This window comes from Carassius gibelio, chromosome B17, assembly GCF_023724105.1.
Source record: "Carassius gibelio isolate Cgi1373 ecotype wild population from Czech Republic chromosome B17, carGib1.2-hapl.c, whole genome shotgun sequence".
Classification (NCBI taxonomy): Eukaryota; Metazoa; Chordata; class Actinopteri; order Cypriniformes; family Cyprinidae; genus Carassius; species Carassius gibelio.
This window is the reverse complement of record NC_068412.1, coordinates 5,640,876-5,654,742: the sequence shown is the minus strand read 5'-3', so window position 1 is coordinate 5,654,742 and position 13,867 is coordinate 5,640,876. Positions and strand designations below refer to the sequence as shown.

The window sequence follows — 13,867 nt, the reverse complement described above, 5'->3', positions numbered from 1 at the left end:
CTTGATAAATGGCCTCCACGTTGATGTTGTAAGGAGTGTCTGGCTGCAGGTTTTGCAAGATGACAGAGTTTCTGTTGCCAGGGACACTTGTCTATGTGAAAAACAGCAGGACAAGATCAGCTTTCTAGCATGCATTCAATCAAATAACATCCATGGGCTCGTAAAAATACTTGATGTTAATGTATAATGATCCTGTCCTTTATATTCACTGCTGTAAAATACAACACCACTCACAAACTCCTCGATGGGATCTCCAGTGGTGGGTGCATAGCCAATGCGGTACTGCAGCACTGGTCCTTCTGCATGCTCCCAGCTGACGGTCAGCGTGCTGGTGGTTGGATCATACACACGCAGGTTCCTGGGGCCACCGCGGGGCACTGCAATCAGAAAAATAAGTCAAAATAAAAAGTGACGTGACATACAGCCAAATATGGTGACCCATACTCAGAATTCATGCTCTGCATTTAACCCATCCAAAGTGCACATACACACACAACACACACACACACACCATGAACACACACCCGGAGCAGTGGGCAGCCATTTATGCTGTGGCACCCGGGGAGCAGTTGGGGGTTTGGTGCCTTGCTCAAGGACACCTTAGTTGTGGTATTGCCGGCCCAAGACTCAACTTTAAGGTTAGGAGTTAACCACCTCTCCACTAGGCCACGAAGAACAGAGGTTCTCTCTCTATCTTTTGGCAACAAGTTTCTTTCACATTTTTTATGAGTACTTATAGTTTCTAGTTTACCCATAAATTTGCCTCAAAGAGCTTAGTAGTTCAACCCTGCCATGGGACAAAATTATTGTGAACATTTCCCCTAGAAAAATGTTTTTGGCAGTGTAGGGTGTTGCCTAATAAAGCCATGTGATGAAGTTGAAATATTGTATCAAGGTTAGGGTTCGTAACAATATATAACTATTAGTACTGCATATTTTGTATTAGGGGTTGTAACTAAAAAATTGGACACATTTTTTTTTTTTTTCTGAAAATGATAACAAATATGATAATATGACAAATAACAAAACCCTTGTACTTTGTGGAAAAGTTGGAAAATAAGATTTCCTGAAATTTCAACTGATACCTTCACATCTGAAATGATTAAATAACAAATAAATATAAATGCTAGCATTTCTTTGCACAATGTCACTGAGAATGTGCCACAAACACATAACTAAGGAACTATGATAGAGGCGTCCTGCAGTCAGACTCACATGTTTTCCCATTATCTGACACAGAAGAGCCCTCGCCGTCAGCATACAGAGCCACCACACTCACAGCGTAGTCTGTGTCTGAATCCAGCTGCTCCAGCAAGGCAGTGTGTGTGTTCCCTGGAACGAGCACCTAACCCACAACAGAAAAAAAAGTAATCATTTACCACCAGGGACACACAGGCTGTCTTTGTTAACTAGTGACATTTATGATGCTTTAAATACTTTTACAATGATTAATGAGAGAAGCTCACAAAGAACGTATGAAGGTCACATTTCAACACAAATTCAAAATGAAAATTATATTATATTATAACAAAAATAAACTTATTTTAGTATGATCCACCAGAACACCTACATTTGCTCCAAGGTTGTCACACTCCAGTTTGGGGACCAATTCTAACTACTAACTATGACTTTTACTTAAGTAAAACTTAAAGTTGCTGCTAATTAACATTTGGTAAGGTAGTTAAGTTTAGGTATTTGGTAGAATTAAGTGGAAAAAGGTCATGGAGAATCAGGCATTAATATGTGCTTTATAAGTAGCAATAAACAACCAATATGCAAGTAAAATGCATGTTCAGCAACAACTAGTTTATAGTGAGAATTGGTCCTTAAAGCGTTAGCAGTTAATCCATGTTTATTCATTTACATAAGGATTCAGTTCACACTTGAGGCAATCAAATATGATTAAATGAGCACATTTCTCTAAAAATCATACTGTTCACAGTAATCTACCATTCATTCTTATCAGAATCTTATTCTGTAAAACTTAATAATTCTGTCCAATCATGTTTGACCAAAAAATAAGGGGGTTTATTTTCATTATACTAATGTGAATAAGTGGTGTTTAATATTAAGAATGTCACAAAGCAAAACAAATCAAAAAATCTTTGTGCAAAATGATATGTCCCTCAACATTTAATCTCTTAAGATCACACACATCAAAACTGTTGGCTTTACCATCTCTGATATATTACACTCTGAGAAAGAAGTTTGTCTGTTTTTCTACAGATGACCTCTTGCACTCACTGATGTTTGTGTCACGACTGATTTCATTAGCGGTCACTTGCTCAGCCAATGCAGTGGAAACATTCCTTTGATGTGTTAATAGTGTAGCAGTTGTAGCAATTCAAGTGAATAATGTGCTGACAGTGTCATGCAATCACCTCCTTTCACTGCTCTTCACAACGCCAGGTCAGGGGGTCACTGACTTCCCAATTAATGACACTGGAAACTCACTTTTCGCGTTCCTGACTACACTTTCCGTTATTTTGAAGACTGAGTTCAGTGGGCGATTGATTGCACTTCTGGATTTCTTCAAGGTTTCAGTGGAAAAGGTAAAAAAGCATCATAGGTTGGAGGTTAAAATGGAAGTGCAGAGAATTTGGAAAACTGGCCACAATGATGGAAAAGATGTGCTTCCATAACAATATTCCACGAAGCTTTTGTGGCTGCAGATAAGAAGCTCGTTCTGTTAAGACATAAGACTTAATGTTTAAACTGTTTTCCTCAGTGCTGAAATAAAACAGATTTGGGCTCAAGATTTCATATAGCTGCTTACTTTACGCAACATCTGACGATAATAAAAGTCATTTAAGGATTTTGGGGCTTTGTGAATATCCCTCTCAAGCAATGAAGTTCATGTGAGAACGAGGCTGCATGACATTAAAAAACATAAACATCTTTGTGAGGGGTAGACTGCAAACAGACCATTAAGCTCAAGTGGTTGAGAAACTGACATTTGTCGTGGCAGTATTTCCTGTACGATCTTTCACGCGAGGCTAACGTTGAGGACTTACAGACTGAGGGGGACGGGTTCCAGAGAGGGGGGAGTAGGCGACCCGATACTGCAGCACGTTTCCAGAGGCCGGCTCCCAGCGCACATTCAGGGTGTTTGTGGTGGGGTTATAAACACGGATGTTCTTGGCAGGGGTCCGAGTCACTGTTTTAGACAGGAGCAGGAGCAGCATCATAAAAAACAAAGACAGTAAACAGGGTGTGTTTAGAGTGGTTAAAGAGGAACAGAATGTACAACTATTGCAAGATGATGCATGCAGGTTTAAACACATTACTAGTTTCAGTGTCAGCCACCACAGAAAGAAAGTACAACAAGAGATGTTTCGTTTTTGATTAAAATTGCCTTTAAACCAAAACTGACAGTAAGAACCCACTCAGATACTTGATAGTCAGCTTTTGGTTTAATCTTAAGAAATATGGCAGCTTTGGGGCATGTCCAGGGTATATTTCACCCTAAAATTAAAAGACAGCCATTATATGTTTAGCTTTTGTTCAGCTTGTTTAGCTGTACAGTAAATTGAGATTTTTGTGAATACACTGGTCAATTTTGAGATTTGGGATTATTTGGCTTTCTTTTCTTTAATTTGTCAACAAAATAAACTTTATTCAGTGTTCAAATTTCCATTCTGGAAATGTATGCAAATTATTGTTTTGTTTAGTTTTATGGGGGGGGTTAAATTTGCATATTTAAGCATTCAAAATTAAGTTGGAAATACTAGGCTATATCTAGAATTTAAAAATGCACAGTGCTTTCGATAACATACATCTTGAATGGTGCATGAAAACAAAAAGCTGAACAGAACACGCTTTAGATTTCCACCAGCAAAAACCCTGATTCCAGATTTTAAACAAAACAAACACTTGCATTAGCGTGGCACAGTCACGCAAAGCGAAATGGAGATGATGGGAAGTAATCCGCTTGGTAGAAAAACAATGACGCCAACAAAAATCTGTTAGTTTGACTCTGAATGAGGAGCATTGAGCTGACAGCAGTAAATAAGGCTGCTTTTATGTCCGTGCACCTCCCTGGGTTTTCCATTTGGTGAAATGGATTGTTCTTAAGCCTCACACAAGCATCTCCAGTCATTACACCCCATAAAGAAGCCTCATTAAGTCAAGACTGGAGTCACATTTATGGGGTTGCCAGCACATTGGCATTTCTCCCTTAGTGATCAATCCAATAAAGCTGATTTCATCTTTGGACAAGTCTCTCAGATTCTATTTATAAGTGCAGGACTTTAATGTTAAAGCCAGAAAATTGCACTTTGCACATTCTGGAGTGAAAACTTTGGCAAAAGGGTTCCAGTTACTGGGGAGTATATGATGGATAAATATGGGAATTTGTTGCTTTCCAGTAATGCTGAAATAAGAAAAGGCTGCATCAACTCACAGGTTTTTCCGTTCTCTGACATGCGCTTGCCCTCTCCAGGAGCGTATACTGGCACCACTGTTACTGTGTACTCAGTATCAGACTGTAGGTTCTTCAGAACTGTACTGGTGGAGCTTCCAGGAACCTGGACCTGAGAACATTAAAACAATGAAAGCTTTTCATTTTCTAGCCTCTGATAAATCACACAGTGCTTATAAATGGTTGAGGGACATCTACTATGTGTTATTTGTGTATTTATTACATTTTGATGCACTTGTCTAAGTGGTTGATTGATGGTTGCTTTCTGGTCTCTATGAGTTCTATATTATTATACTATCCTGGCCTTCAATGTAGGTCAATTGGATTTTTTCCATCAGTTATATTATTAAAGAGGACATCAGATGCCCATTTCCCACAAGTTGGTATGATTACTTTGTGTCTCCACGAAATGTCTAAAATTCTTCAGTAGTCATACAAAACAACTTCCTTTTTATCTTGTCAAAAACAACTTTGTTCACAGCGACCTGTTTCAGTGCATGTCTCTTTAAATGATAACGAACTACAAAAAACTAATGCATAAACTACCGAAGCCCGTTTCCACCACCAAATGAAAGTAATTTCAACTTTCTATCCAGAAATTCAGATTTTTTTCTTACAATTGGGAGTTTAAATCTAGCAATTCTGACTTTAACCACTTTTTTAAAAAATATAAGCTCGCAATTGCCAGTTATCATGTCAGAATTGCGAGATATAAACTTGCAATTCTGACTTCTGACAATAGTGAGTTTATATCTATTCTGAGGAAAAAAGTCAGAATTGCAAGATCTAAACACAATTGAGAGGGAAAAAAAATGGAATTGTGAGTTAAGTCGCAATTACCTTTTTTATTTAATTTTTCAGGGGCAGACATGGGCTTCCATAATGAACGGATAAAAATTTACATCATCAAAATATACAAAATAAAATGATCTGCCAAATGCATAAATGTAATAAATATAAACACTTGTAGGCTCTGTCCACATGAACACGGTTATTTATAAAACCTTATTCAAAGTTTGGCCGTTCGTCCACACGCATAAATGCTGCACCAGATCACTAAAACCAAACCTTTTTGAAAACTCCTCCCAGGGTGAAGATTTTCTAAAACTTTTCAAAGGTTGCAGTGTTGTCGTGTAGACAGCGAAACCAGAGTTTTTGGCCTGTGATGTTGGACCCTGCACCGTTATCTCTGCCTACTGGAACTTTTTCAGGCTTCTGATTGGCCAACATGGCCTTATGGTTTAGATTATATCACCACCTGTTGGCTTGGCATGCTCTTGACAGGGCTTCATAGCATGCGTTTGCATTTTCATGTGGACATATATATTTTTTAACTCTGATTATAAAAACATTCCACAGCACCTCAGTGCGACTTAAATAAGAAGTGGTCACACAATTTCAAGAAAAGCATTGAAGTGTAACCAGTATTTCAGACAGCTCAAAAACACGGGTCAAATTGACCCGGAACACAATATAAGTGTTAGGAGGTGCCATGGGACGTACCATGTCTTCTGCGCCCCCTGTGACGGTCTGGTAGTAAATCCTGTATTGCCGTACGCTCCCTTCAGCCGGCTCCCAGCGTACATTCAGAGAGCTGACCGTGGGGTCCGTGACCTGAAGGTTTCTCACACTGCCCAACGGTACTGTGGGAACACACATTAAACTCTATTCAATGTGTCAACAATGACCTACTTCATATAATTTAAGCACTATCTGAAAAAGTGCATTAATGTAGCTGGGTAACCAACAGGTCTACTGAATGCAGTAAAGTCACGTGACGCACATGTCTTTCCTTGGCCAGAAATGTCTTTGGCATCTCCATTCGCATAGACTGCAGCAACCGTGATGTAGTAGGGAGTGTCTGGAGTCAGTTTCTGCAGAATAACTGTGTTTTTCTTCCCTCCAATCTGTGTCTGTGACAGAGAGAATGAATTGTGTCGTCAAATGAGTCAAAGGATCAGCTCCACTATTTGTGTCTATATTATATATACACTGGCAAACACAAAATTATTAAATAATTATTTATATAAAACAAACCTGCCATTCTTTTTCATTATTCTAAATTTTATCTTTTGTTTTTTGTCGACAAAGAGAAGGATGAATCATTTTCTGTGGTAATCAACAGCTCGTCGTAGTTTTTATGGCCCAAATTATTCCTTTAAATAAGCTTAAGTAATTTTCAGCAGTGCTTGATAATGTCAGGAACAACACATCACAAATACTATACGATTGCAGAAAGGACTGTTTTTCAGCGGACCAAAACAGCGTTTAGTTTTATGCTGTTATTCCTATGACTGCTGCCAGTGTAAATCTGCCTTCTTGATGAAGAAAACAGAGGCTGGAAAAGACCACTGCAATGACTTTGGTATAGAAAAACAACACCCATTCAGATAGCATGAAAACATGGAAAATAATAAGATGATAGTTGATTCTGCAGACAAAAACATCTTAAACAGCCTGAGACTTGCACTTTTAGTTGGACCAGCTAAACCAAAAACAGCATCCTGTAGGGAATATTAAATGCACTTTCAGATATTTCCAGCCAGAGCGGCAATTCATATGAAATATAAGGGCAATAAAAAAATAAATCGTTTAGATTAAAACTATTCCTGTGCTTTACAGTGATGGCATTCATCTAAAGACATAATGTAAACTACAGATGTAAGTTAACAGACATATATTATGTTATCTTTCGGTAGGAATGTTTTTTGAAAGAACTTTCTTTCTTTTTTTGATCAGAAATACTGTAATAACAACATGAACATGACGTGTGAAGTATTATCAAAATTTAAAAGATCCGTTTCTATTTGAATGTACTTTAATTTATATGTAATTTATTCCTGTTTTGCAAAGCTGAATTTTCAGCATCATTACTCCAGTCTTCAGCGTCACGTGATCATCAGAAATCATTCTAATGATCAAGAAGCAAGATTATTATTATCAACTTTTGCTGCATATTTTTGTGGATACCACGATTGTTAAAGAATTCTTTGATGAATATTTAAATATATATAGATTTATAAATATCTTTACTGTCTCATTTGATGAATTTAATGCATTCATGCTAAGTCAAATAATACATTTCTTCCATATAAATAAATGTTTTAATCTTACTGTGATTGAATGTGCATGCAGTTTTTACATCTTCATTAACTGACTAACTAATTAAATTAAAAAGGCTAAATTTAATATCAACAATATGAACATAAAAACTGTAAAAATGTTGTTTACCGTTTGTGATCTCCCTCCTGCAACCGGTATGTAGGTGATCCTGTAGTTCTGCACTTTTCCAGGAGCGTGGTCCCACTTGGCGGTGAGGGAGGTGGTAGTCGCATTGAACACCTGGAGGTTCTGAGGAGGTCCACTAGGAGCTATAAGAAACAACATTTGATGTTTCAGTGTTCTAACACATCCTTATATCCATATGGGATCCATGTGCTAAATGTCATGTATCTTAAAAACAGCAGACTCACCGGGTGTTATAACCTTGGACACTGCAGGGCAGAGAGAGAAAGAGTGAGAGATTGTCAAATGCACATGTGGTGTCTAAAGCGCAATAAATGGAAAAAGTCTATCACTTGGATTTCGGGGTCTCTTACATGTGCGTTGGCTGCCCAGAAGATCTTCGCTCTCAGACTCATCGGGGTAAATGGCAGTGACAGAAACATCATAGAGGGTGTCGTGCTCCAGGTTCTCCAGAAGGAGAGTGGTGTCCTCGCTGTTCAGGATATCCTGAGGAAGACAGTGCTATTAGCTACATATGACAGTTTTTTTTATTTTTATTGATCTATCTTTTATTTTTACTTTTCACAAAAGTATTTACTACGCACTTAGAACAGTTAATTGCATGAAATAAAATACACACACACACAGATGTATATATATATATATATATATATATATATATATATATATATATATATACACACACACACACACACACACAACTAAATTTTTTTGTGTTATTTCAGGTAGTTGCCAAAACAAAATTCCTAATTTAGCTGAAGAACTAACATAGTGAAAACTGGAAACTGAAACTAAAAACGATACTGTATAGACAGTATGGCAAAAACGCACAACAAAATAACTCAACTTAAATTGAAATTGAAATATATATAAATGAAATAAATATGAATGATAGATTTATGATATTTATCAAATTATGTTAATAAAAAAACAGTAATTATGTTAAAATACACCGTTGTTGTTTTTTTTAGTATTCAAATTTAATTGTACTTAAAAGTTAAGAAATTCAACACTTTTAACTTTTAAACATCCTTAGCTTTTTTAATTGACTTTTGAAAACTAGAGATTTTAGCATGTATTTTTTATTTTTAAATAGCTAGAAAATGATGTGTACTTTGTACTTTCTAAGTGAAATTACAATGGAGTAAACATTATTATTTTTACTCTGTAAATGTAACTGATTACAGAGTAATATAGAGATATATATTCCCAGAACAGTACTATTACTCTATGCTACTCTATACCTCTGAGTGTATTGCATGATGTAATATTTAAGATTTTATGTGAAGGAGAGTAAATACACAGTTGAAGACACATCTTCAGTACTTCAACTTGATGAATCCGAACTCAAGTTAGGTCTCTGATGTCTTACATATTGAAAGTTGTTCTCTCCACTCTTGGTCCAGCCGACGCGGTAGAGCGAGACATCAGGAGCGCCGTGCTCCCAGTGAGCCCTGAAACTGGTCTGGGTCACTTGAGAGAACCTCAAGTTCTTCGGAGCGGGGACAACATCTAGAATGAGTTTCAGGTTACAATTAAGCACTTGAAACATTTAGCAGTCAAGTGTTGCTTCACTTTACAGAGGTTATTCATTGATAATGGGCCCAGGTCCGGTACCTGTAATGGCTTGGTTAAGCATTGGGTTTCCGGTCCCAGAATCATACACAGGAGTCACAGCCACATCGTACTCCGTTTGGGAAATTAGATTATCCAGTCCTCTAAAGGTTAGAGCTCCGTCAACTTCAAGCTAAAATGAAACATGAGAAGTGCAGTTATAGCCAAAAAATACACAGCAAAAAGAGGTTAGCATTGGTTAGCATTAGCAGTTAGTTGGCAGATTCGTAGATTACTTTTACAAATTATAATCTTTTACTGATTTCAAAGGGCACTGCGTAAAGTGTAGTCAGCAATATTGTCTATTAGATTACGTAATTTAGATTATGTAATCTGATTACTTAATGATTAGTTTTAGATTACTTTTATCAGTAAATGATTAACACTTTACTGCCATTGTGTTAATAACATGCAATCATGTATTCCAAAAATTGAACCGTAGTCTGATTATAAGTATTTTAGTATCTAATTACTGTGATCTGATTTAGTAATCCAGATCACCTTGAATATAGTTTCATCATATATTATTATATTAGTATAAATATAAAGTTGGAAATAAAATTATGCACAGATTTCAGCTTGTCTCTTTTAAAATGTCAATTTTAATCCAATGTGTTACATACCATTTGGAATTAATTGTAGTAAATCGTACAACAATGTGGTTTAAATGTATGTGTCCTATTTCATGTATTGAACAAAATCCATCTCTGCACTCCAGAAGCAGCACACAAGCCGCATCTGAAGTGGCATTTAGATGCATTTCCGCAGACTGTTTAATGCAGCTCGGAGATGCCACAAATGCATTTACACTGTTGTTACAATTGCATAAATATGGTTAGGAGATGAATGTGTTAAATATAAAGTACACTGAATATAAAACCATGACATAATACTTTAAAAACTAAACAAAAAATACCAGACAAGCCCTAATGAGTGAGTAACTTATTTTCCCTTTCAGCTGATTTGTTCAAAAGAGCTGATTCATTTAGGAATGAAGCAAGCTGCTATCAGAACCATGTCCAGTATTAGCATTCTACGCTTGCTATCTATGCAATAAAATTAGTAAAGGCACTATCTTAGTATGCAGCTGTCTTTATAAATGGCTTATTGAATCATTGACTCGCCCAGTTCATTCAGAAACACTGAATCATTCAGGAACTGTCCTACCAAAAACCAGATGGATGGCCACCCTAACATGTGATGCAGTTTTTGCTAGAGAGGGGTTGACGTTGAGAGAAACAACAAAGCCTCAGTCACTTGAAGTTCCTGCAGAATTAGACCTGGTCTTTGATCCAGTGTAAGGTAACAGGAGCCGCCGCCATCTGTCGGGCTGCTCAGGCTTCCATCCACCTGGACCCACATTTGTGTGCATGTTTGTTTCATCTTTTCATCCCAGAACGGAGAGTTATGAGCAGAACTGAGTCATGATTAATGCCTCAGGATGTGGAGAAATGCTGAGTTCAAAACTGCCACTGAGAGTTAAAAGAGAAAAAAATCCTAGGAAAAAATCCCACCCATAAAATACACATCCCAAAGCACTGGATTGCTGCGTGCCACTCAGAACTCCCTCTTTTTTTATGGTCTGTCTGCTCTCGCAATCTTTGGTAGATGATGGCCGTAGCCGAAGCTCTGGAGAGCAGCTGCACTCTCTCTCGGCAGCTGCCGTCTCCACTGACTTGTGCAATGTGATTGCTGATATGTTAAAAGGTCCCAAATCCATCAACATGAGTCTCTTTCTTGGTTGTCTGCCTGGATGCATTGTGTAAACAGACAGGAATCTTTCCACAGGAAGGCTTCCACAGTGACCCAGGAAGGCTTTGCACATTTGAAAACAAGATTGTTATTTAACAGCTGATAAGCTGTGCACACAATTAGTCCCAAATGCAGCACTACTCAACACGTGGATGGCAGGCCGCGTGTGGCCCTCGGAGCTTTTCGTTGCGGCCGGTGTGATATGATTGTCAAAAAAACAATATTACAAGTACAAATCACTTTTACTATCAGACCTCTAAAACTACGCTTGTGGTTGTGTTTACTTTGAGAACCTCAGTGCTTATCTGTTCAAAGAGACCTGTGATTTTTCAAAAAAAAAAAAGCTTAATGAAAGAATAAACATCATATACAACTGATCTGAACAAAAACAGCAGATGGGCTAAATGAAAATGCTAATATCTGATTTATTCAGTGATTTGTCAGAATGGACAGAGGTGACCAAAAGCGGATGAGCTTGGCCTCACCTCCTTCGACTCTCCTCCCTCTGGCTTGTAAGTGATGATGTATTTACGAACGGCGCCGGGCGCAGGGTCCCAGTCCAGCTGCATGGAGCTGTGGGTAACGTCTGTGATCCTCAACTCACCGGACGGAGGAATAGGCACTACAGATAATGCAGAGATACAAAAAAAAAAAAAAGCAACAGACAAACAAACGATGAGAATCAGATAGATGTGCTAAACATCCCTGCTGAGGGGAAGAAAGCCCTAGTGCCACCTACGGGTCACCCCCCGATCAGAGAGAGGTTCACTGGCGAAATCGCCGAACAGGGCGAAGACGGAAACTCTGTAGGCTGTGTTGGGACGAAGCTTCTTCAGCTGGACGTCAGTGACTGTTCCTTTCACACGCATCTGTGAAAGTCAACCACATCACAAGTGAAAGGGATGGTGGACTTGTTCAAGGGGACATGATGGATTGTTTTAATTTTTGTTTTGTTTTTTATGCCACTGCTGAAAAGACCAGGTCGGACCAGCTAGAAATTCTAAAACAGCTTATGAATGATATGGATGCTGAACCAGAGCTATTACATTAACCGAAAGTAAAACTCTTACAAACAAAAAATAAATATCAGTGATTACTAAAAATGTTATCAGTAATACTAAAATAACACTAAGCTGAACAAAGTTCTCACGGCCACAGAGGAAAAGAGGGTTACACATTTGCAACAAAAGAGAAACAACGTTTAGAATACCATGAAAAATGATGGCCAAAAAGTAAATAGGGGTTAATTTTGAAAAAGGGGGCAGAAATACAGGGGATTAGTATTTAAAACAACATTTGCTGGTCTTTTTAGCAGGACAGTTTTAGAACAAATATCTATGGTAGAAATTATGATATTTTAGTCTTGTCTTGAATTCTGAATCCCAATGCAAAAATTATTTTCTTACTCTGTATTTTTGTTTTGTTTTCCGGCACAAATATCTAAACATTCCTAAATCAAGATAATTGTATTATATTGTATTATTATGTATTATCAACATTTTTATTAGGGACACACACAGTCCAAAAAACACAGACAATATATTAAAATGTAATTTTTGTTTAAAGCAAGGACAAATACATAGCATACCCTGTTGGCAGACATTTGTTCTTGTTTCAAGCATAAACCAACTTAATTTTGAGACATTTTTCAGAAAACAAGGCTAAAGTTTGCTTTTCTTACGAATGTTTAGATAGATTGAACTGGAAAATAAGGCAAAACGATTAAGAAAATTAGAAGAAGAAAATACTTTTTTGCAATGAAGACATTATGACTGTGTCTACCAACTATACCAAAAACTCTAAGCATACTCTTTTCTCTTTTTTTTTCTAATGAACAATATTGAAACATCTGCTCTGTCTGACAAGCCCTGTGGACATCAGATTCCCGCCAGAACTGACGTCGAGACCTCTGGATCTTCTCACTGTGTGAAATACTTGAAAGAGGAACTGTGCTAACAAGCCCCAAAGCGCTAATGAGCTGTTATTTTCCAAAAGCTGCAATATAAAGGAGGTTTTTGAACCCAATAAATATAGACCTACCACCTGTGGTATCTACAATATCTCCAAAAATGCTTTCCATTTCCTCTTTCTGCTACAGTATGTCATAGCTGTTGACAGATTTGAGCTGCATAGCACCATTGGGTTTCCATTAGAACATTTTGTCTCTTCCAGTAAGTCCTGATGCTAATAATTAGCACATTTTGTGTTTATTATTTTAAATATTCAGCTTTAAGACTGGACTTTCCAAAAGGCTGACTATATGAGACGGGTCGGCAGACTGGGCAGTGGTTGAAATGTGTGGCGTCACCGTACCTCCTGCTCCACAGAGGGCTCGGTGGCATTAAGGGCCCTGTAGAGGAGCATGTAGCCTGTGGCCTCTTCGACCGCGTCCCATCTCACATTCATGGAGGTGGAGCGCTCTTTGTAGATGTTCATGTTCCTCACAGCACTGAGAGGCACTACAGAAGGGAACATAACTTTTCTCTCTTTCTCTTCTGCTGTTTGATCCCTGACTATCCATCTAAGCGGACTGAAGCTCGAATGGGAACATTGAAGCATTCCGGATGGAATGATGGATGTGTGACAAGATGGAATGGAACGCCGTGAGAGACAATGATTGGATGAGAATGATCATGGGATACTCACGTGATGGATATGTCGGACAGACAAACAGATATGCAAATGTCAACACACAGACAACAAATGAAAAAATACAATGACCCTCTGCGATGCAAAGCAGCATCATGCCGTATGCAACACTGTTACATTCAGAGCACTGTAAAAGGAAGGATGATGTAAGGGTTAAGTCATAATGGTAACTGAAAAAATCAAGGG

The 13,867-nt window shown here is 37.9% G+C and overlaps 1 protein-coding gene across 12 annotated transcripts in view; it reads right to left on the bottom strand.

Moving 5' to 3' along the window:
• Nucleotides 1-13,867, bottom strand: part of col12a1a (collagen, type XII, alpha 1a) — a 71,609-nt gene that overhangs the window by 29,742 nt on the left and 28,000 nt on the right. For 6 of the 12 annotated variants that reach the window (XM_052580904.1, XM_052580902.1, XM_052580903.1 and 3 more), the window contains 15 exons: nucleotides 13,346-13,491; nucleotides 11,772-11,901; nucleotides 11,518-11,654; nucleotides 9,284-9,413; nucleotides 9,039-9,178; nucleotides 8,020-8,152; nucleotides 7,894-7,914; nucleotides 7,652-7,791; nucleotides 6,204-6,333; nucleotides 5,924-6,063; nucleotides 4,403-4,532; nucleotides 3,015-3,157; nucleotides 1,216-1,345; nucleotides 235-377; nucleotides 1-91 (listed from right to left, as the gene is read on the bottom strand). The exon at nucleotides 1-91 is cut by the window's left edge and continues 39 nt beyond it. In XM_052580904.1, coding sequence (XP_052436864.1) covers nucleotides 1-91; nucleotides 235-377; nucleotides 1,216-1,345; nucleotides 3,015-3,157; nucleotides 4,403-4,532; nucleotides 5,924-6,063; nucleotides 6,204-6,333; nucleotides 7,652-7,791; nucleotides 7,894-7,914; nucleotides 8,020-8,152; nucleotides 9,039-9,178; nucleotides 9,284-9,413; nucleotides 11,518-11,654; nucleotides 11,772-11,901; nucleotides 13,346-13,491 — 1,884 coding nt within the window. The remainder of the gene's footprint in view (nucleotides 92-234; nucleotides 378-1,215; nucleotides 1,346-3,014; nucleotides 3,158-4,402; nucleotides 4,533-5,923; nucleotides 6,064-6,203; nucleotides 6,334-7,651; nucleotides 7,792-7,893; nucleotides 7,915-8,019; nucleotides 8,153-9,038; nucleotides 9,179-9,283; nucleotides 9,414-11,517; nucleotides 11,655-11,771; nucleotides 11,902-13,345; nucleotides 13,492-13,867) is intronic. The other 6 variants (XM_052580907.1, XM_052580905.1, XM_052580906.1 and 3 more) reach the window with 1 other exon arrangement.